The 25,292-nt window shown below is 36.0% G+C and overlaps 1 protein-coding gene across 1 annotated transcript in view; it reads left to right on the top strand.

Moving 5' to 3' along the window:
• The window catches only part of LOC149085290 (uncharacterized), a 47,403-nt gene extending 22,951 nt beyond the window's left edge, over window positions 1-24,452 (top strand). The window contains exons 2-8 of the mRNA XM_089233223.1: window positions 1,488-6,922; window positions 10,659-10,690; window positions 11,320-11,428; window positions 12,243-12,361; window positions 13,238-13,423; window positions 13,699-13,893; window positions 24,114-24,452. Coding sequence (XP_089089349.1) covers window positions 1,498-6,922; window positions 10,659-10,690; window positions 11,320-11,428; window positions 12,243-12,361; window positions 13,238-13,423; window positions 13,699-13,893; window positions 24,114-24,323 — 6,276 coding nt within the window. The 5' untranslated portion in view covers window positions 1,488-1,497 and the 3' untranslated portion in view covers window positions 24,324-24,452. The remainder of the gene's footprint in view (window positions 1-1,487; window positions 6,923-10,658; window positions 10,691-11,319; window positions 11,429-12,242; window positions 12,362-13,237; window positions 13,424-13,698; window positions 13,894-24,113) is intronic.
• The last annotated feature ends 840 nt before the right edge of the window (window positions 24,453-25,292 follow it).

Genomic DNA, 25,292 nt, shown 5'->3' with positions numbered 1-25,292 from the left:
GATATACAGCTTCAATGGAGCAATCTTTTTTCCTTTAATACAGCTGTTGGCTATTTTATGCAACTTATCCGGGAACCGGAGATGAAGGAATAACGCGTCCAGCCCGGTGTCTTTTATGGATGCGTTATATCCCCTCTCATTCTTGCATCCTATACATAAGCCGTAATTCATCCGTATTCATGAATTTCCCAAGTTCTCTTCTTCCTTATGGTATGCCTTGAAGATGACTGTTTCAGTTCTTCGTGCATCTCGATTCTATTTCTAGTCGCCCTTTCCCCCCTTCTTTGCGAAAAAAAGTAATCATATAAGTGGTTCGGAGCGAAAATGGATTAATCCGAAACATGGGTGAGATCGAAATGCGCTGTTTTCGTGCCTAGGGGATTCCTTCAAAAACTCTCTGATTAATGACTAAACACCATACAGTTACAAGACATTGCCTCATACACGTTGTTCTGAAAACAGTTTAATGAAACGAAACCGAAGGAGGAAAGTTTCAGAAGCTGAAAAAGTTGTTGAAGAAGATCGCTGCTGAAAGAAAACACATTTATTCTGTGTCTTTCTTTTCTTTCTTTTTTTTTTAGCTCTTATATGTACATTTATTTAATATCCTCTAACCTTAAAAAAGTGGGAGGATGTCGGCTGGCAAATTTAATAACTACGAACTTTCAAACTTGTTCCCACGTGTGATGACTTCTTTGTGGTCGGCTAGCTTTAACTTCATAAAAATTGTTTATGGAGTATAACATGGTTGTGTGTGGCGTTACTTCAAAGATTACCATAAATATTTTCATCCACCCGTGAACGTAAAATTTCTTTAAGGCAAATTTAATCGACTCCAAGAAAACTATTCTTTACTTTGATAAGATTTTCTTTTATCGTTGAAAAAGGAAACTGCTTTGCCATACTTTGAAGCTACCGATGAGTATTTCATGAAGATGCTAAAATCAAAATAATATTCTATTGCTATCTAATCTTTTTTTCTCCGTTTTCTAACAAATAGTTAATAATTTAGGTTAAAAAAAATGAGTCTGCCTGAAAAACTTGATGTTCTATTTTGAACTAACTGAAAAATTATGAAATTTACATTTGAGTAACAGAACATTGTTTGCATACTGCAAGAGAAATTATTCAGTCAATATGAGAGTAGGTCATGTTAAAATATATTACTGAAATATTTTATGTGGAACATATTTTTATTTAAACATAAAATCAATTTCTTCAAATTATTATATCAACGGGATGTTGCTTTTCTACTGTCGCTCAACTGAACTTTTGACTAGAAGCATCACCACTGGATGCATCGTAGTCAAAAGTTTCTTTCACAACTCACTCAAAAATTTAGCGAAAACGTCAAAATCGAGCACCTATTTAAAATAAAACTATTAATTAAAAATATCATTCATTTTTATTAATATTTGCATTAATCTTCATTTGATTGGCAGCTTGTTGTATTTACCATTACAATGTTGAACCTTTCGTAACTGCAGACAATCGAAAATGGAGGAAGATAAACAGCCTGCTTCCAGTCAAGCACATCATCGAAGTGCACTTCGTGCCGTTTTCTGTGATCTGGATTCCTCGAGCTACGATAACGGATTTGTTACCAAAGATATCAAATATGGAAACAACTATAAACACTTATCTGAATCCGTAGTTACCGAGAGCGCAACACGATACTCATCATTATGTCGTAATTTAGATCCTCATTACTCATCAACCCATTCAACTTTCTTTGTTCCACCATCAAATGGTTCTTCTAATCAAAAACACAGTTTAGAAACTTCCGCTATAAATGCCACAATTCTAGACGTTTTTGCTCAGCAAAATCAAAAATTCAATATATCATCTAAAAAGTGCCTCAGACTTCATTCCGACTGTAATCAACCCAATTATGAATCAAAAATCGGGTGTGCTAGGTCAGACTTGAGGCATAAATGTCTTTTTAGGCATCGAGACAATTCATTAAAAGTCGATTGCACCATGGATATATGCTCTGGCAACAATTATTATCAAGAAAATAAATTTTCATTTGAGAAAAACAGTTCATTAACTCATGTTCATGAATTTGAAAAAAAATATCACTCTGTTGTTTTTTCTAAGAAGCCTAGTTGTAAGCGATGCATAATTGGTAGTAGATTTTCTACAGCATACCGAACTGAAGGAAACTTTCAAGATATCGGTGTACAATGCAGTAGACCTCATATGCAAGTGGCTGCACCCTTAGGTGAAGACACTGTTTCGGTAGAAGCTCAGACAATGGAATATGAAATGGACGAGAGTGATAGTGACAACAGTGATACAAACGACCCTTCTCCTAGCAACGCAGGCAACAACGAAAGTGAACAATCACAAAGTACTACGGATTTGCCAACAGAAACACAGAGCGGAACTCAAACCCATACGGAAGCAGAATGTGATCATATCGAAATTTCTACAGCGGAAGGCGAGGCTGCTCCAACGGAAACAACAAATGATGTGAAATTGAACAAAAATTCGGAACAAAATGTAACAGAGTTGGCTTCATCCAGTAATAATGTTGAGACAGAAATCGTCGTTACTGAGGACACAAAAATTGCCGCAAATGAAAATGTTATCTGTGCTGATAAAGTGCCTGAAATAAATGAAACTGAAATAGAACTTTTTGTCGAAGAGGAAAACACTAACGGCAAACATAGAATGTTCATAGATGTTGATTCTGTTGAGGACGCACAATGTACGTTCGAAGAACCAAACAGAGCAGTTGATAATGATGAGGAGATTTCTAAAGAAGATGAGCAAAGTACTAAAATATGTTATACAAAACAGATTGAATCCCCTGAAAAATGTGAACAGACTGCAAATAAATTTTCATCCGTTTACAATGAAAGAAGCCATAAAGGTGAGTCTGATGATGATGATGATGCAAAAAAGAAAAAACAAGAAGAAACACATGTGAAAGAGTTTACGGAAGCGAGTCGATTAGAAAATGCAGAAAAGGTCGTTACGAAAGAAGAAAAATCTGTTATTCAAGTCGATGATGAGCCTTGTGATTCGAAAATAGATATTATCAGCCCTAGACAATCAAACTCCGATGAAGATGAAAAACCAAAGGAAGACTTTGAACCTCATTCAGAAACCACTGAAAATGGGAAATATGAAATAGTAGCTGATATTTGTACTGCCTTAAGCGATGAAGAAAATAATTCCATTGTTGGAGTTCAAAATGACGTTAATGAGTTTAAAACGACGGTTGCTGCCACAGATGACGAATCAAAGCTTGAAAAACAAAAAGAGATTGAAGAATCTGAAAGAACGGTATATGTAACACACAAATCAAAGGTTGAAGAACAGGAAGAGATTGAAGAATCTAAAACGACGGTAGCTGCAACTGACGACGAATCAAAGGTTGAAGAGCAAGAGGAGATTGAAGAATCTAAAACGACGGTAGCCGGTACAGATGAGGGATCAAGAAATGAACAACAGGAGAAGATTCAAGAATCCCTGACGACGGTAGCTGCAACTGACGACGAATCAAAGGTTGAAGAACAAGAGGAGATTGAAGAGTCTAAAACTACGGTAGCCGCAACTGATGACGAATCAAAGATGGAAGAGCAAGAAGAGATTGAAGAATCTAAAACAAAGGTGGCCGCAACTGACGACGAATCAAAGGTTGAAGAGCAAGAAGAGATTGAAGAGTCTAAAACTACGGTGGCCGCAACTGACGACGAATCAAAGGCTGAAGAGCAAGAGGAGATAGAAGAATCTAAAACGACGGTGGCCGCTACAGATGACGAATCAAAGACTGAAGAACAGGAGAAGATTCAAGAATCTACAACGACGGTAGCTGCAACTGATGACGAATCAAAGATAGAAGAGCAAGAAGAGATTGAAAAATCTAAAACGACGGTGGCCGCTACAGATGACGAATCAAAGACTGAAGAACAGGAGAAGATTCAAGAATCTACAACGACGGTAGCTGCAACTGACGACGAATCAAAGGTTGAAGAGCAAGAGGAGATTGAAGAGTCTAAAACTACGGTAGCCGCAACTGAGGACGAATCAAAGACGGAAGAGCAAGAAGAGATTGAAGAATCTAAAACAAAGGTGGCCACAACTGGCGACGAATCAAAGACGGAAGAGCAAGAAGAGATTGAAGAATCTAGGACAACGGTGGCCGCAACTGACGACGAATCAAAGGTTCAGGAGCAAGAAGAGATTGAAGAATCTAAAACTACGGTAGCCGCAAGTGATGACGAATTAAAGGTTGAAGAGCAAGAAGAAATTGAAGAATCTAGGACAACGGTGGCCGCAACTGACGACGAATCAAAGGTTGAGGAGCAAGAAGAGATTGAAGAATCTAAAACTACGGTAGCCGCAACTGATGACGAATCGAAGGTTGAAGAGCAAGAGGAGATTGAAGAGTCTAAAACTACGGTAGCCGCAACTGATGACGAATTAAAGGTTGAAGAGCAAGAAGAAATTGAAGAATCTAGGACAACGGTGGCCGCAACTGACGACGAATCAAAGGTTGAGGAGCAAGAAGAGATTGAAGAATCTAAAACTACGGTAGCCGCAACTGATGACGAATCGAAGGTTGAAGAGCAAGAGGAGATTGAAGAGTCTAAAACTACGGTAGCCGCAACTGACGACGAATCAAAGGTTGAGGAGCAAGAAGAGATTGAAGAATCTAAAACAATGGTGGCCGCAACTGACGACGAATCAAAGGTTGAAGAGCAAGAAGAAATTGAAGAATCTAAGACAATGGCGGCCGCAACTGACGACGAATCAAAGGTTGAAGAGCAAGAAGAGATTGAAGAATCTAAGGCAATGGTAGCCGCAACTGACGACGAATCAAAGGTTGAAGAGCAAGAAGAGATTGAAGAATCTAAGGCAATGGTGGCCGCAACTGACGACGAATCAAAGGTTGAAGAGCAAGAAGAGATTGAAGAATCTGAGGCAATGGTGGCCGCAACTGACGACGAATCAAAGGTTGAAGAGCAAGAAGAGATTGAAGAATCTGAGGCAATGGTGGCCGCAACTGACGACGAATCAAAGGTTGAAGAGCAAGAAGAGATTGAAGAATCTAAGACAATGGTGGCCACAACTGACGATGAATCAAAGGTTGAAGAGCAAGATGAGATTGAAGAGTCTAAAACAACTGTAGCTGATATAGATGACAAATCAGGTGTGGAAGGGAAGAAAGAAGATAAAACGGCTGCCATTGACGATGAATCAAAGGGAGGAGGACAAGAAAATATAGAAGATTCGAAAATCACGATATCTGCTGAAGATGGTGACTCTAAAGTTGAAGCAGAAAAAGAAGCTGTTGATGAGTCTGAAAACAAGGTGGCTGTCACCGATGACGAATCAAAAGCTGAAGAACCGGAAGACTTTAATGAAATAAAAATGACAATAGCTGATACAGGCAGAGGTGAAAATAATGAGGAAAAAATGCAGAGGGATCACGAGGAAGATGTGGAAGATCTGAATTCAGAAGCACAAAAAGACATAGAGAATTCCAAAACTAATGATCTTACAGAAGAGAGCAATTTAAATGACAAAGACAGTTATGTAAGGCAAAAGAAGCTAGAGGTATTTGCAGCAGAAGGCTCCCAATCTGCTGCCGAAAGTGAAAAAGCACAAAAGGAAGGTGATAAAGGAAATGATCGAGAAGAATGCGACATCGAAAATTCAGAAGGAATTAAAGAGCATGAACCAGAACTGAATGAAAAATGTGATAAATTCACCTCTGAAATTAGAATTATTGCTGAGGAAAAATCATGTCCTATAGGACAACATAAAGAAATAGAGGTTCCGTTGTCTTCTGATGAAATGGAAGCTAAAGTGGAAAACGCAGCTGTGTGTGAGAGTGTAAAAGACATAGATGACATCGAAAGTATTGGAGAAGAAGATGATGACGCAGGAAGCTGTGAAGCGGAAGACAGTGACCATGAAGAGGAAATCGTTGAACCAGATGATGCTCAAGAAGGAGATATCTCTGAAAAACACTCAAATGGCCGACCTGATTCAGTTGATAGACACGATGATGTCCATGAAAATATTGAAGATGCAGTTCAGGTTGAGGAGGTGGAAAATATAGACAAAACAAAAGATGAAGACGAAATTCCAGATCCGGAGAAAGAACATAAAACCTGTGATAAAACTATAGATATGGATATAAATATTGATACGAACGGTAAGTCTGAAGATAAAGAAAAAATGATGGACGTGGTGGATTATCTGAACGGAAAAACTGTAGAGAATCATGATAAAAGAGACCTAGATTCAGAAGCTCTTGTTAGTGACGCGGAAAGTGAAGATGTGAAAACAGAGCAAAGTGTTTCCGAATTCAACTCGGGTAAAAAGTCTGGCAAAAGTAAAGGAAAAAAGAAGAAGGAAGCAGTCGAAGGGAATAGTTTGGTTTCACCTCAAAAATCCGTGAAAAGGGAACTTAGCATTGAAGTGGACGATGTCGAAACAGCAGTAGGTAGTGTGCGACCAGAAGAAATAACCGATGATTCCGAAGAAGTTATCGAGGACATAATTGAAGCAAAAACTACGAGTGATGCAGAATCTTCGCTTAAAGTTGCAGACGATACAGATCATTCCGATAAAATGGAACACGTTATCAGAATGGGATCTAAAACGTCTGAAGATAGTCAAGCAGAAAACGCCCCCGGAACAGATGAGACTCAAGCAGATGATACAAAGTCACTTGAAACCAAAAAAGTCACCATCAAAGATACGGAATCGGGACAAGCAGGGGAATCCATCGACAACGTACAAGAAGCATCAGAGTCACCGAAAATGGATGTCGATGCGCAAGGCACCATTGATGTAAGTGAAGGGAAATCAGTCGAAGAACACAAAGTAGCTACTTCTACTCCACGACGCAAGAGAAAGCGTAAGACGGCCTCCAGAAGTCGTAGTTTACAAAAGAAAGGTGGGCCTGTATCGCCACTTGGTACCTGCCTCCAAGCTTTGTTGCTTCTCCGCATTCCTTCATTGTGGTCTCTGCTTTTTTTTCGTAGATTAGCATTTATATTAGCTTTCTTTACATTTGGTCTTGATGCTAGTATTTTTTATATGTAGCTTTATATATCTTTCGACTATATTTAATTATGTCAATTCATTCCAAACAATCAATCGGCGAAACAATCTATGTGAACAGCCCAATCGTTCGACTGCGTGGGTAAAGTAGTCTGAGAGACAATTCATGATTTTTCGTATATTCTCCTCTCCATAACCTGAAATTTAAAGCAAAAAAATAATATCACATAACTATCACATCGAGAATTAAACAAGATTAAAAGCAATGATCGATTTCGGATAAACAAAAATATGAAAACGTATTTTGACAATATTTATGCACAATGGTTCATTTTGTAATATTAAAATATGAAGGTTTACTCAAAGTATACAAGTTGAAGGAAACTACATTTTGACAGGGCCACAACTAGATGCTTGGTCACCCGGGGCAAGCGTGCATTTTGACGCCCCCTTGTAATGTTGAAGGAGAGGTTTCAGAATGAAATTGGCACCCCTCAGGTCTAGCGCCCAGGGCACGAGACCCGCCTGCTCCCCCCGGTTGCGGCCCTGCATTTTGAACTAATAACGGCCCAAGTCAAGCTAATCCTTGCTGAATGAAATTACTTGATTTTTTTAAACTTCAAAAATCTGAGATCACTTTCTCCCCCCCCCCCCTTTTAAAATCTCTAACGTAAGGATATGTAAAATACCATGAATAAAAAAAATAAATTAAATATGATGAGATAATTTTATATTTATATATTATTTGATCAAGTTCCTTTTTTTATACTTTTTTGGGCTTTTTTAATGGTTTTAAAAAAGTGAATTAATTCTTACTTTAATATATATGTATAATCTTTTTCTCCGAACGGTAACGCAGAACGTTCATTATCCAGCAAGAACGGTATTTTTATTTACGTGTTCTATCCCAACATATAATGACTAAAAGTCTAAATGAATTATTCACATTTTAATTCGTCGACATTTTAAATTAATTATATTGAGTCGATTTCATTTTCCTAACAATGGAATTGAAAAAAGAACATGTTATTAGAACACAGAGTCTGGAGATATATCAATAAATACCTATATAATCAGACTTGTGTTACAGTAGATAACGTGAAAGAAAATTCACGTTAGCTAAAAGAACATACCAAGTACGTTTATGATACTACTAGCTGTAACCCGCGGCTTCGCTCAAGGGGATTTGGTAATCAGAAAATTATTCTACAATGATTTCCCCCATATAGCATTTGGACACCGTTGGGGGTTAAATTTTCAGAAATCCCGTCGTAGAGAGAGTGATTCTCTGTATTATAAAATATAATACTCACCAAATTTCATATTTATAGCTTCTGCTGTTTGAACTCAGCGATGATCGCACCATATAACCTTTGAACATCCCCCAGGGGAAAGCCTCCACCCCCACATATGAACCCCTTAGATGTTGAATTTTGAAATATCCCTTTTTAGTGAGTCTCTACATTATAAACCAAAACTACTGGCAAAATTTTATATTTATAGCTTCAGTGGTTTCGACGAAGCGTGATTTCTCTATGTAACCTTTGAACCCTCTTATGACCCCCTTTGGGGTCGAATTTTGAAAACAACTTTTTAGTTAGTTTTTACATCTTGAAATGAAACTACTGACAAAATTTCATAATTATAGCTACAGCTTTTCCAGCTCGACGTGATATCTTTGTTACCTTTGAACCCTTTTACGACCCCCTTAGGGGTAGAATTTCGAAAAACCCTTTCTTAGTGGGTCTTTACTTCATGAAATGAAACTACTGATCAAATTCCATATTCATAACTTCAGCGGTTTCGGCTCGGTAATGATGAATCAGTGAATCAGTCAGGAGAGAGAGACATGTCATTATGCAGTATATATCATAAAGATCAACGTGGTCATAACATCATGAAACATCTCTCTTAAATGATAGAAATAGTTAATTGTGAAAAATCTCTGACATGATTTTGCATTAACGCTTTTTGAAAAAAAAAATTTTGTACAGAGAAATTTTTTCTAATGAGCGTTATGAAGCAGCCTAAATTTATCTATAATTATTTTTAAAACAAGTATTCAATTAAGCAACGTTTATATTAGATGTTTTTTCTGGATCTGAGTTCGAGTTAAAATTCAAACTCGGGTGGTGATCTAAGTGAGATAACATTTTCACAGAATATATCAGAGGATATCAACCATTGGAGTCTAATAGCTTGAGGATTGGTGCAATATGAGGTCGTTCATCTCAGACTAACGACGGCGACACCCAGAACGACACCAGAGTTATTTATAATGTCTTCTAATCATTTTTGCTACCTATAATCCCGTTTTTCACTGTAAACTAGGCGCTTGAAAACTCCTCATACAAACTTTGAGCAGGGATTGAAAACACCAAATCGAACAATATTCACATCCGAAGAATGTATCTGTTAGTAGAAGAGACCTACATATATATATATATATATATATATATATATATATAGAGAGAGAGAGAGAGAGAGAGAGAGAGAAATATATATATATAATAAAAGGCAGCAGCATGTTAGTGCACATAGGCGTAAAGTTATCGGAAACATTGAGAGGGCTCAAAAATATTCAAGGGGCTCAAACCCTAGAACAGTATTTCTACAGGTACTTATGGAGATGGTAGCAAATATACTGGGGAGGGGGCTCGTGCCCACACACACGCACGAGCCGGATATAATAATTTATACCCGGTTTATGCTTATGGGAGTGTAAAAAAAATACTTAGACGTAACGTAGCACTTCAGTTGTAATTGGACTCATAATACGAATTTGTAACTGATGCACATAGTTCCAACTACGTATTAACAGTGTTGTATTCTTGACACCGACGATTGCCATACATTTTCGGGAGTATCTAGAGTTCTACGGATATCAGCCGCGGCGATAGCGATTCTCTTGCAACGAAGTATATTTCAAAGACAACGGGCGTTTAAACGTACACTATGGCTTTGAGGGAATATGGTTTATTTTGATGTTCCTATCTCCATTCAGAGTGTGTACGTAAAGCTCCGTGCATATGCTACGAATCTTACATTTTAGAAGTTTTTATAACATTTATTCCCTCTTTTTTAATCGTCTGGTTATCATGAGCGTGCATGTATAGAGCATTTTAGGTCATTGCATGGTGTTAGTTACAATCTATTTTGCACATTGTTTCTTTATTTGCTGCATGCAAAGCTTACTATCATCTATTTCTATATTTTTATGTTCCTTTTTTGAATTTTCAATGTAAAGTTTAATGTTTATAATTATGAAAATTTTTTATGCAGCTTACAATTGTATACTGTATTTTATTGTGCTTATGTAATCATGTGGCAAGTAAAAAAATAAATAAATAAAATCATTTTTGGGAAAAAAATCAGTAAATTTACACACAATCCAACTCAAAAAGTACACTAATTTGTAATAAAATAACTTTTGATTTCTAATTTTAATGATAATTTTGGGTGTAAAACAAAACATTAACGATCGTATAACTATAAAAGATAAATAAGCAAAGATACATAAAAAAAATTCTAAACGTCTTGTATTCAATATTTTTTGGTAATTTTGTGTTTATTAATGCAATTATCGCATCATGGTAGTTCTGACATTCTGGTAATTGCTTATTTTTCAGATGGGAAGTCTTCAGCTGCCGGGAAGACTCAGGTGTGTATCCTTAGAGAAATTTCTTATGTATTCAATGTATGAATAGGTTTTTTCCTTTTGGATTTGGTCCCGGTATACAAAATTCCAGCTAACCAAATACTCACGGTAGGTAAATAATTTGATCTTAAATGATTATTCACAGACGATACCCTCTAAAGAATGTTTGTAGAAGGTAAGTCTTGCAAAATTCGAACTCAATCTGACTTGTGTTGCATTTACGTTATCTCGATACTTTAATTATATGAATTTTTTTCGGCATCCGATTCGTGTGATTACTTTTTTGTGAGTTTCGTAGAAGAATAAGCTATTTTATGTAACTCAACGTGTTATTTTGAGGATTTATGATTAAGAGACAATTTTTACACCGCAAACAACCAACAGTCTTATCAAGGTAGATGGCAATAGTTACTTAATCCTAATCCTAGAGCTACGGTTTTCTTGATTATTATCATTAATTGTTCAGTGGGCTTGATGGGATGGGATGCCGTAGGAATTCTCTCACGTGAACGCATCTCAAGTCTGATATGGATTTTTATCACTTCTTTAAAAAATTGTATATATGGTTTTTTTTAATTGAAATTAAAATTTCTATATATATATATATCTCATTTCTCTGTTTAACTTACAAGTCTTCCAAGAAAAGTCCGGGTGCAGGACCGACAGGAGCCGTTACAAAAAAAACTGGAGCCAAAACCGAACAACAAAATACCTCGAGAGCATCATCTGCTGAATCAAAAAGTAAATGTTTTTCTTTACGCGAGTTATACATTTTTATATGGTTGTTCTTTTTATTATTATTGTTATTATTACTCTTCTTCGCCTCTTCGACCATCAGAAATAGTTTTGGAAGAAATCCAACTAGACAAAGATGAAGAATTTGTTCTCTCGCAAAACGAGATCGTGTTAAATTAAAATTCGATGACTTTAAAGCGAACCTCATCTCCTAGAATATTAATTACATCGTGTTCGAAAAGAGAACACGGGGGGGGGGGGAAAAAACACGAATTTCTGAAAGAAATAACGTTCATTGGAGGACATTACTTCGTTCTGAAAATAAAATGTTCGCCGATAATAGATTTTAGCTCATCGTTGAAGCATATCATCAATAATTGCTCCCAACTAGATACAGAGTCTTCTGTATGTATTGAAACATTAAGAAATTTGGCGCTTTAGCGTTTCGAGATGAAATTTTTGTTTGGCTGGTTTTCTTGAGGCTGGCGCTAGATTAACAACAAATTTTAGATTGAATTAATTCAATTCTTTTAAATTAATTTTAAATTCTGGTCTGGGGTCATAAATATATCTGGTCATCCATGAATCAGCATCACATGTCTTTGATTTGATTCCAAAATAAACGCGTAAAAAACTTACTTTGGTATTTAACACCAGAAGTTAGACAAAAACTATGAAGCAACATCAATTAACTACTGTTTGTGTGTATGAATGCTTTCGTCTTATTCAGTAAAATGAGTTCTTCGAATTTTTATGCACTTGAAAAAAGAGTTGCGCTTAAAATGTATCATTTATTATGCTTTTACTTTCTGTTGTTCAGAACTTCCACCAATCAAGGCTCCAGTAGGCAATGCTCCACCTCCAAACGTGAAAAATGTCAAGTCTAAAATTGGATCATTAGAAAATATTAAACATAAGCCAAAAGGTGGAGATAAGAAGGTAAATTCAAACCTGAGATTGATTTTGAAAGTACATACACATTAATACCGCGGCTAACAAAGATGAGTCATTCCTGAATCACATTCATTAGCCGAAACGCGATTTTTTGATAGGTCTATATAGAAAAACGTTTAATTCGTTCCAAAAACGCCCCAAAATTTGAAGATAAGTTTCGTGATACACTAAGAAGCACTATAAAAAATACAAATACTGACCGAAGGCTGAGATAAACAGCTTCACGATTGGATGAAGGAGCATTTACAAGAAGATGAAAACCTGAACTTATCTTTTATTTTACTTTATGTACACATAAGGATTCGTCAGCCATAGCGAACAAAAAGTCTGTGCGTTGGTATACTATACGATATAGTTAGCTCATTTCTCTCTCACACGCGCATGCAGATGGAGAAGATAAGTTCCTAGAACGTCCAGACTGTTTAGAGAGTTTGGTATTAAAAATCTTACGGTATGCACACACTGAAACCATTCAAATCTGAGAATTCTTTTTTTTTAATGAATTTTCTCTCTTATTCATTCATTTCACATGAAATGGCTCAAAATCTTTCTGAAAGAGAAAGATAAGTGTATGTGAAAGCAATGCCGGGGGTGGAAATAGATTAATCTTGCTCAAGAAACAGTTACTGATTGGACTCATTTTCATTATCTCGAAAATTTAGCTCGAGCGGCTGTTCTATGTTAGCGCATGCATCTTTTTCAATTAAAACGTTCGTTGGCCGAATCCGCATTCGTTAGCCGAGACAGTAAAACTAACGCCTCGTTAGTTAGCCGAGGTATCACTGTATTTTAAAATTCACTTAGAATAGAGTCTGAGAATGTTAATATATCGAGTTACCCTTCGTTACTTCTTTAAATCAGGTAGAATCAGTGAAGCTGGATTGGAATACAGGGTCGAAGATTGGATCCTTGGAAAACGCCACTCATAAACCTGGTGGAGGAGACAAGAAGATTGCAGTAAAAAAAATAGATTTCAAGGATAAAGCACAATCGAAAGTTGGATCAAAAGACAACCTAAAGCACAAGCCTGGAGGTGGAGCTATCAGAGTAAGTTTCATCTGGCAATTTTATTGCTGTCAGTCTATCCATATTCTCGGGTCCCGAACTGCACACCTTTGCAAGAGTTACTCGTAGATAGTATCAAGCGATTTGAATAGACTTAGATTCAAACCCAGTTATAACTAGTCTAAGTAATATATAGAATGATCATGATTTAATCCGTATAAAAAAATTAAATGCATAAAGACTTTTCTGCCGTTTTGTCATCCAAATTCGAAACCATTGTTTCTACCAGAAAATTCTTTGGTGATTTATCCCCACAGGTCGAAACGCAGAAATTAGATTTCAAAGCAAAGGCCAGCTCTAAAGTAGGTTCTTTGGATAACGTGAAACACAAACCAGGTGGTGGAAACGTGAAAATTCTGTCAGACAAACTAAATTTCAAGGAAAGAGCAGCATCTAAAGTTGGTTCTCTTTCTGGATCTGAAAAAGGAAGCACTCATGGATCTGAAACTCAGGTACATATAACTTATTCATACTTTAGTCAAAGTTCTCTGGAATTCTGTTTTGAACCACTGCTACTGTTTTTTTAAGGCCCCTTTCACACGGAGCGGATGCGGACGCGGGTCCGCATACCCTTTCAAACGAGCGCTGAAGATGCGGACGAATCGCCCGCAAATTCGAAATTCGTGCATAAAAACTGTTTTTTCGCAATTTTTGTAATTATTTTTCTCCTTCACCCCTGATTCAGTGCCCATAGGCAGCTTAGAGGCATTCTTTGGTGGTTTTTATCATTGAGCCTAAAGATGCCTCCATTCCGATCCTCACAAGTAGTCGATGGGAGAAAATATCTTAAAATATTTTCAAAAAATTTTGAAAAAAAATCTGTCTTTTCGGAAAAATATGAAAGAAAATTCCAAAAACACATCCAATGTTCGAAAAATCCAATCCAAAAACATCCAAAACATTCGATGTTCCAAAAAAAAAAAAAAAATTCAGCAAATATCAAAGAATTTGCAAGTATAAAAAAAGGGAGGGGTTGGGACTTTCAAAATGTCTGTGCTTAGAAATATTCACATCACAATTCTGTCTTAGGCCGGGATTACACTATAAAAGTTTTGTGAAAGCTCTTTGATAAAATGTGAAAAATTCAACCATTAAGATCACCGGTTGCATTTGCTTGAATGCAACCGATGCGCCTATTGGTTGAATTTTTCAACTTTTATAAAAGATCTTTTACAAAACTTTATAGTATAATCCCAGCCTCAAGCACGGATTACACTATAAAAATTTTATAATAATTCTTTTAAAAAAGCAACTAATAAATTTATCGGTTGCACTTGCAATTTATTAGTTGCTTTTTTCAAATTTTATAAAATAACTTTCATAAACCTTTTAGAGTGAAATCCCATCCTTAGATTAGTCACTTCTGAAATATAAAATTTCATTTTTTTAAGTTTACAGACTAAATATTGAGTAAAATATACTTGTAGGTATCGGGGAACCACCAAAAATATTCAAGTGCTAGGGTCTTCAAACGGCCCTGGGTGAACACCGTACGTGGATAACGTTGTTTAATAAAAGTATTTCTTTTAAAGTTTAAAAAAATTAACAGATTAAAAATTTAAAAAAATAACAAATATTTAAAATAATATTTCAGATATTCATATTTTTAAATAATTTTAAAAATTTAAAAAGAAAAAAATTAAAATTTTTAAATTAAATTTAAAAGTTATTAAAGTATGTAGTCAATTAAATATTCGTAATGAACAGAACGGCTTATAATTTTGGTCCCGTCAGTGGCCCTTGTTGGCAGGTTTTATTGTATAAAATTGTGAAATATGGACAAAAGGCAGTTAAAGTTGCTATATCTCAATCTCAGAAGGAAACGAAGGGATACACGTATGTAGGTACATTATATTAATGAGCAGGGACCATCATATGGTGTTTTTAAGGGTATTTATGGCAAACAATTAAAAAAATTCCGTGAAAAATCACCTTCAAAAAGTAGCCAAAGATGCGGACGAATTCGCTCCGCATCCGCATCGTGTGAATAGCTCCGAATAAACCTATTGTCAAAACTTCTATGTGCGGATGCGGAGCCCGCATTTAGGTTTTGACACATGCGGACGACGTCCGGACCCGCATGAACATTTCCTAGGTGCGGAGATTTTTCGGCTCGTCTGAAAGGCGCAGTATATTCCAATTGTTAAAACTTCTTCCGGACCCGCATCCGCTCCGTGTGAAAGGGCCCTAATGCACTTCCAAAAATTTTTCCTCATGATTTTATCTTTTTCATATACATACATCCCCATACAAAATTTCAATTTTGTTAGCCTCTTGAATGGCGTGATCGATGTCAATCGCTGCAAATTGATCTCAGTGTGAATACTGTTGACTTTTCTTTTTAATTTAAAATCTTTTTAATTCATTTATAGTTACTTTGTTAAATATTAATACTGAAATATTTTAATCTGTTCTAGACTGCTTCTTTCTTGTTTGGTTAAAGTATTGGAGGAGAAACGTATTTTCTCTTTCAATGATTGTACATTATCGTTATGAAATAGCACATTTGTTTGAGATGATCGGTCGATCACTTCAGCCAATACGTGTGAGTGGTAGTCACTGGGATAAACGGCGCACAGTGGTTAATTTAGTGAATTTAGCGGGAAAACAGTTCTTATAAAAACTAATGCATATTTTATAAAAATTCTTTTTGATCCACATTAAAAATATAGATCCACACGTGCTGAGAAGTACTTGTGGTATAAATGAATAATAATAACATTCGATAATTTTAAAATCGTTTTAACACGATTACCATGTTTTCTATCTTCTTGGAATTCTCTAGATATCGAAGCAAAGATTACTTTTGCTAATTAATATTTTCAGCTATTACACGGGTAGTGTTTATTTTTTAGATTGGTTGTACTCAAAATAATAATATACCCCTCATATTCAGATCGGATAATATAGAAATAAACAATGATACCAAAATTTTTTTTGAATAAAATAACGCCGTGAAAATATTTATTTTTGGAGCACTTGATATTCAATTGCAAAAATTAAACTTTCGATTCCAAATAATAATAATCTTTCCCCCTATACTTCAAAATACCCACAATACTTCAAAAAAAAGATGTAAATCAGCAAATCCAGTATAAGTATTTTTTATCTGGATTATCGATTAGATATTTTGCGTTAGAATGGATTTTCAAACAAAAAAAGAAGAAAATACACGTTTATTGAAGAATATACACCCACAGTGCTACAAATACTTGAAAACAAATTATTTGATTCTTAAAATTAATTTGCGTTTATGTAAATTTTTTCTACAAATACAGGGTGATTGTAATTAAAGTTTCCGTGTACTCTCTGATTAGTTTTTCTCATAAACTACTCATCCGAATACAGCCAAATTTTCAGGATATCTTAATGAGACCATGGGAGAGAGATTTATGCAATAAAAGATAGTTCGATTTTTGACCACCAGGTGAATAAGTGGCGCTTTTTATTGAATTTTCCTTTTTTCCATGGTCCATATAGCGTATATATCAAGTTTCAATGAAATATACACCAGAACGGGCGCCCCAATAGGTCTGAGCAGCGTCAGTAAACTGAAACTACACAGACCTATGAAGCACCCGTTCTGATGGAGGTATTCCATCGAAACTCAATACATACGTTATATGGACCATGGAAAAAAGTAAAATTCAATTAAAAAGCAGCACTTGTTCACCTGGTGGTCAAAAATTGAATTATTTTTATTTCATACATCTTCCTCCCATGGTCTCATTCTCATTAAGATATTCTGAAAATTTGGCTGCATTCGGTTGAGAGTACGGGAACTTTAATTATAATCACCCTGTATATTAAAAACTTTCAAAAAAATACGATAGGACCGATTCTTCGCTTTCAAAATTAATCTAGGCGATGGTAAAATTTATTATCGTGTGTTGGCCGGATAAGGTTCTCAAGTGACTGACTTGAAAATTTTTCTGAGTTCTGCCCCGATCTTTTTGGAGTATTTTTTATGGTATATCAACTTTTTCTTGTAATCATGACGAATTCAGGAAAAGGAAACGTTTGGGTCTTGTTGCATGATTTTCAATTTTCTAAAAGGCGACTGATGTTTTTTCTATATATTTAGGCGAAATATAATGCTTCTAAGTTCACGAGGGAATGTTCAAATTTTGTGTCTGTCGACTTTTTATCAGTACATTTGAGCAACAAATCTTTCCAATAGGCAAGTATATGTATACTTTCTTATATATAGGCGCCAGCCCAATTCACCATTAGTACTATGTGAGTCATACGTAATCATTGGTGGTCATATCATTGGTCATCATATCATTGGTGGTCCGCTGGTCCGAGATCAGTGATCAAACAATCGGGCCACCAAGAAAAAAATTGTGGTGGTCCGCGGGACCAGTAGCAAAAAACGTCGCCAGTCAGTTTGACACCTGAAAATATCATTTTTTGCTGAGTATGCTGAAAAAAAGCCTTGCATTTATGTGAAGATATTTTGTTTTAATTATGTCGTAATCAATGTTGCTGTTTGAGTCTTGGCAAAATGTTTTTGGAGAATGTAATTTAAAAAGGAATGTCTCTTCAAGCCTTCACACTTGTTTATCGATAAAGCCACAGAATAACAGTGGTGGCTTCATAAGGTTTGACTACAGTTCTAACATTCTTGTATAGTTTTTTGCACCCCCTGGTAGTATATCACTCTTCTAAATGACAATATATTTAGGAAAATGAATTATTGTTAATCAGAAGAGAACGGACCACACTCATGATGTCTCCGGACCAGTAGGTTCTCGTATTCACTAGTCCTTGGGACAACTGACTTTTATTTTTCAATTCTAACGCTGTAAGGTAATTTCAAAAAACAATTTATTACAAGAAAGAGGGGGCGGCAAAGGGTGGTAATGGATAATACAATACGTTCACCTACAATATGCAAAATACAGTATCTGAAGAGAATTTCCACGTTAGAATAAGGATAAACTTTTTTTCATAAGTCACTTTTTGTGCTTAAAACTACTCAAAAAGATGCAAATCTTTTTAAGTACCATTTTCGGATCAATTTATTCTTTGCAGAGATGGAAAAACAAAGAATCGAAAAGAACAAAGACTAAAAACGAAAAACAAAAATAATTTTGAGGTTTCAATCAAGAACAAATGAGCAATAATCTAGGAGAAAGATGACTCATCACATTTCAGCGACAATCCCATTTGAGAGGGAGTCCTCACCCTACTTTGTACCCCAATTCTTCCCGATTTAAACAAATATCACGAGATAAATTATGCCTCAAGATGCACAGACATTTTTCTACAGCAGCGGCTCTTAACTTTTTTTGACTCGCGGAGCATTCTTTAGTAAAGAAATTCTATGGCGGAGCCCCGTAGGTCCATTTTTTAATTATCCATCAAAGTTACTGATTTATTTTTACTATTTAAAAATATTTATAATTACTTATTTTAAAAATTTTACTGTTTTTTTTTACTTTTCTCGAGCGGCCGCGGAGCCCCTGGAGAGTGCACAAGGAGCCCCAAGGGCTCCGCGGAGCACCGGTTGAGAACCGCTGCTCTACAGTAATATGGGTTTTTTTCTCCTGTACGAAAACTTCATTTTTTTCCAGTTAATTTCGTAATTTGGACTAATTTTGTGTGGAGAGAGCAATTCGTGCTGAAAACTTTCAGGATATGCTGAAACTCCGAGTATCGCACCAAATTCTGTATTTTTGCTGGATTGCTATCAACTGCCATCATTTGTATTTCTCAGCATTGCACTTTAACTTCCGTGGTACATCGGTTGAAAGCCACTGAGTTCGAGGATGACGTTCATGTGATTTTTTGGTATACTTACCGTTGAGAAAAATAATAAGTTCTTTCTCTCTCTCTTCATTTCCATTGTCCTACATTTATATTCCTTCAACAGCAAATTGAACGTATTAATTGTCTGAATTCAAATACATGTAGTAAAGAATGAAAAGAAAATATATAAAAAGCAGAAAAATGCGTGTCCTCCACCTGTCTCAACTAAAAAAAAGGAGAACGAACAAAGGTGAAAAGGTCTCTGTGGGTGGAGTTTGAAGTCACGTTGAACCTTTGCTCTTTCGAACAAGTGCCACACGAAACCTTTTTTGTTTGCAACTGCCCAGTTAACTGTTTGATCATCATCACCATCCTTGACAGTGCTAAGAAGGTTGACATTTTCATTTTATCGTTCATACAGTACTGATCTCAGTGGTACGTCTGATGTGCCGAGAGACACATGCCCTTCTAGTGGCGGAACATAAGCGATGTGGAGGATCAACATAACTTGTCACTGAATCAAAATCAGTCGATTAACGCTTAAACGTGTGTGTGTGTTGTTTTCTTCTTTTTTTTTTTTGGTTGATAATTTTTTTCATGTTTAATGATACGTATAGAAAGCTAGAAAAAACATTTTAAAAAATAAATTTCGAATTGTAATGCTTATACAGGGTCTTAACGAAGAAGTACAAAGTCTCAAAAATCGCGCATAAAATAAATGTATAGAAGTAATATTGCTTTCCAAATATATATATATGTAACCACCTTGTTTGCGATTCCAACTATAGTAATAAAAAAAATCGGATTGCAAAACTGGTGAGGTAAACTGCATCAAAGTAAACAAAAATGCAAACAAAACATTTTAACAAATTAGCGAAATAACAGCCGCACATGCTCTGCAACAAACAAAGAGTTGTTGTCGTTTATTAGGGCATCTATAGCAAATTCAAAATATAAAGTGGAAAGAATGTGACCTCACCTTATACGCAAAGGTGATTCTGAGTTTTTATCTTCAAGCTGGTTGCAGTAATGAACGTTTAAACTTTAAAGGAACCTTCGCAAAGGGTCCTTTAGCAAAGCTAAGTATTTGACCTCTTCGCTCCAAAGGTACACCTCATTTTTAACGGTTTTCAATTGGTTTCAAATGGTTTGTAATTATTCTTTTTTCAAGTTAAGACCTGAGGTACACATATGTGTACCTAACTCAAATGTTCCTAGTGAAGATTTCGACCCTAACTAATTAATTTATTTATTTAAAATTTTCTTCTTAAAAAGGGCATTTTGACACACAATAAACACATCAATCAAGAAGAATTTGTTAACAGTCAGTTTCGGCTCGTGTGTGAAGAGGCTAAGGGTTAAGCGTTGTTTTATGATTACACGCATACACACTCTCAGATTTATTATTGAATTTTTATCTCCCACTCTTTTTTCGATCGATTCTTCTCTGAGATACCTAATTCCTGACTACTTCAGTTGACGCTCGATCTTACGAACATTGAATTTACGAACACGCTCTTTTTTTACGAACCCGTCCTCTGTCCCGAATCACATGCCATAGAGCTAATGTTAAAGTCTGCTCTATTTTACGAACTCTAATTACTATCTATTTCACGAGCTTCGTTTCTCTCTCTTCTCCGCTATTTTTTAATATTTTTTGGTTATTTTTCTTGCTGTCGCCTCCGAGTTAGATGTAATCAAAAGTAAACTTCATTTCGGACATTCTACGTGCGTGTTTTAAAAGAACATAGAGAGGGGAGGTATGTGTGTGGAGATTTTACCAATTTGCCATCACCAATCGGTATTTTCAGAAATGGTATGATACATTAGCTTATTGATAGGTCATTTCTAAGTCTAGAGTCGATCGAACTCTATTTCAGCCAACTGCTGTTCGTCTACTTTCCTCTTCGCAATGTCAACAAAACGGCAAAGACAGTGCTTGACAGTGAATGGAAAAAAATATTTTGAAAGAAATTAAAATGTGCGAACTCTTACAAAGACAGAAATTGCCAAAACAATACGGGATTCAAAAAATTGCATTGAGTCCTTTAATCAAAGATCAGCTGAAGATCGTTGCTACGGCAAGTGGTTCAAGCGCTTCCTGAAAATATTTTCAGAGACGCGAGAAGGCTACTTCGAAAGTTCGTCAGATCAAGACAAATGCCCGAGATGGGCAAAATACTGTCAGGCAACAATGGTTCGTGAACCTCAACAATGACTTTTGGAATATTTACTTTGGTCACCGTGGTTTCCAAAAAATGTGTTTCAGAACAAGTTTATCTCTTTATGATGGTTTGTCGCTACTTCAATGCAGAAAACCCGGGCAGCGCCGGGTGTTACAGCTAGTCATCTCAATAAAGGGGAATGACTAATTCATTTTTTATTTTTAGCATTTTTTTCATCGTCTCTTCGATTAACGGCCTTTCGATTTTACGAACAATTACCAAGTTCGTGCGGGTTCGTAAAAACGAGCTTCGACTGTACTTACACACGATGGTTGGATAAATGTGCTAAAAAAATTTTCTACCTGGGTTTCTGTCATTTTTTCTCTCTTTAGAGTCGTATGATAATTATTTTTATGAAATTAATTGATGTGCCTGTTTTTAAAGTAAAAACTTGAAAAACACGTCGAACTGTGACTGAGCTGGGCACGGTCCACAAAACTTCGTAGACACATATTGCTGATTCAAACCATTCATAAGTACAAAGAGTGTTTTTCGACAAAACGAGTGCCAGATAGAAAAGCCTTTTAGGGATTGCACAGGTGACGGTGCACAGAACGGGCTGTTTTTTTAGCCTCATACAGGATACAGGACGTGGCAGGAGTTTGGGGATACCAAAAGAAGCCCGTTTCGCATAGACAACGGTGCAATCGTTCAAAGGTTTTCCTATCTTGTCACGTCTTGTTGTTTCCTATCACGCGTCTTGTTGAAAAACACTCCTGCCATAGTTTTTTGGCTTTCAGAGAATTCCCATCCGTAGCATCATACACAGATACAAGTTCATATCCGAATTTCCATCCCTTCTGTAATCCATGATAGAAATGTTACAAGTGCCAAAATCAACGTTTAACGTGTTTAATGACAGCGCCTTCTAGCGGTTCACCGCTTCCGTTACGATCATACATCGTGTGACAAAAATGTTTTCATAGATTTGTCTTATCATTCTTTGAAGTTTTGTCCATGATATCTGAATCATTCTGTATAGTGTTAAATGCAGGGTGCATAGGGATAAGGTGCCAGGATAAGTCCCTTTATCCTGGGATAACTCGCGAACCGTTGATCCCAGAAGCATACTTCCAACTGGGAAAAAATATCCAAATAACACGTGTAGGCCTCAAATACATCATCCATATTTCAAGGGTATAATATGAATATTATATAATATACAGGGTGTTCTGTTAATGGACCGACAAACTCAGAGGGCATCAAGAGGAACAAAAATTGCAATGGAACATAGTGTCGCAAACCACGTTGAGAGGGTGAAAATCGTAAAAAACGCATGCAGGCTCTGAGTCCAGAGGAGATGAAAGGTGGATGTCAGTTGATCACCGAATGCGTTCGCGGGTTCACTCACCATATCTGACGTAAGCAACGTCGCGAAACGCGTGCGCTGGGTAGGATCACGCTCTGCCGACGACGTAAATTGGCTCTATTGCGGTAGTAAGCACGTGTAGCAGTTAGTTGTCTGTTTCAATGAGTATCGTGATTGCTGACTACACGAACGACGAATACGCTGATATGCATCTGATTTACGGTCGAGCGGATGGCAATGGACGCTTAGCACAGCGGATATACCAACAGCAATATCCGATGAGGTTGTCGTCACTGCGGCAGACATCAAAAGCATACCTGGCATCTTCGAGCGCGTACGGGAATCGTTTTTCCGTCGTTGTAGACTGTGCAATGACGTCAGCGACCTCCACTTCCAACAACTATTGTAATAATTAATTTAAAAAAATCTTTCTGTGCTTATTATTGTACTTTTTTGTCGTTCCAGCGTGATGTCGAAACCTGCTCGCATTTTTTTTGTGATTTTCACCCCCCTCAACGTGGTTTGCGACACCATGTTCTATTGCAATTTTTGTTCATCTTGATGTCTACTAACAACCCTCTGAGTTTGTCGGTCCATTAACAGAACACTCTGTATATAATATAAAATAATATAAAATATAATACAAAATTATACAAAAGCAACGCCACAACAGGCAAAATGCCCAACGAGGTGGCTGATAAAAAGATGCCCATAAAAATATGGATGTCATATATTTCAAAAATAAAGCAACCCAATTAAAAATGCAACTAATAAAAATTATAAACAATATATACACATGATAAAATATTATGCGATGCCCATAAAGAGTACTTATGGTTGTCTTATTCTAAGTATGGATAGCTAAGTATGGATATTATATAAAATATAATACAAAATAATATAATATAAATAACAAAAAATTAAATAAAACAATTAACTTTTTATACACACACCATGTCCCAAAAACCCTATTGGAAACCTATTGCCACGTCTCTTCTGAGCCCAATAAAAACTTCTTTAAGTGCAATATTCACTGAGATATTTGAATTCAAAAATCGCTGAAAATGAGGAAAAAGAACAGTACATGAATCATAGAACGAATTTGTCCGTTTGTTTATGCCGTCTTTTACTCCATTTTCAGCGGTTTTTGAATTCAAATATCTAAGTTAATATTGTACTTTAAAATATGGAATTTGTTTATTTTTTTTTCATTTTGCTAAACTCAGGGGAGACAAGGCAACAACTTTCCAATTGGGTTCGCGAGTTATTCCAAGATAAAGGGACGTTGCTATGCAACCTGTATATTATGTAACATTTTCGTGAGTTATCAAATATATTTCAGTGTTGTTCCCTGTGTATTGATGCATAGATATTTTTATGACAGAGTCCTGTCCCTCCGACATCACCAACACCAGTTGATGCAATGCCACCAGTAGCTGAGAACGGGGAAACTGCACCGGAAAACTTTGTCTCCAACGGCACTGGAGCACTCGAATCAGAGACAACAACCGACGATGCGAGTTCACCCGAGAAGCCAAACATGATGACGGCACATCTAAGTGATGACGAGACTGCCGAGAAAAACGTTTCGTGACTCCCCACACGTGTTTTTTTAATTTGTTTAACTATCGACAGAATAACAAGAAAAAATAATTCATGCATTCGTCAGTTTCATTTTGACAATTTGCTTATTGTTGCCATTTATTCGTTGTTGTCCCGAAAAATTGTCAAAAATCGTGTGTGTGTGTTTATCTCTAATCAGCCTTTTTAACCCACAAAGGGCACTCGTGCATTCACGCAACTAACGATATCAGCGAGGTTAATATGCGTAAATTATGGCACGTATATGCGTGCTAACAGCACATAAGTTATATGTATAATATATATACACACACGTAATACCGATATAATTGTTTTAGCCTCTTTCAAATAAGTATTCAGCAACGCCAAAGCTGCTTTACGTGGGCCGTAAAGTTAGAAAAGATTCTTTCAAGTTCTAAATCATGTGCACTATGTATACACACCCTTGATATTATAATTTTACTCGTAATATTTTACGTTCAGTCGGATTTTGTATTCACTCGTGTTCAGTCTCAGAGATGTATTACAGAAAACTAGTCCTGGAATACTGTATCTATAATTAATAAGAAAGTAATCTCTTACGATGGAAGATCGCATTGAATTTACGCTAAGAATTATAAAACTCAGTATAAATTTTAGTATAGCTTGATACACCCATTCTTATATGCATGGGTATTTACGTAATTTTAAGGAAGGAAAAAAGAAAAATTTTAGCGACTCAGGTTTCCCGAACTTGATAGCAGTGAGCATGTCTTCTGTTCCTAAAATGCACTTTTAATATATAAATATTTTTTTGTAAAAAAAAAAACAAAAAAAATTAAGAAAATGATATTATAATAACTGCATAATATCTTAATCGTTCAATATTTGGAAGGTAAAAAAAATGTATAATTGTACGTATAATTCAAATAGCAGTTTTTAGGACTTATTTTTGACTTTGTATAATACATGCTTCCCTTCTTGAGTGTAAAATCAAAGTCTT

The sequence above is a fragment of the Pholcus phalangioides genome, unplaced genomic scaffold (assembly GCF_987345545.1).
Source record: "Pholcus phalangioides strain wild (caught in Gottingen) unplaced genomic scaffold, Ppha-v1.0 ptg000007l_1, whole genome shotgun sequence".
NCBI lineage: Eukaryota > Metazoa > Arthropoda > Arachnida > Araneae > Pholcidae > Pholcus > Pholcus phalangioides.
This window is presented reverse-complemented; position numbering and strand designations above follow the sequence as displayed.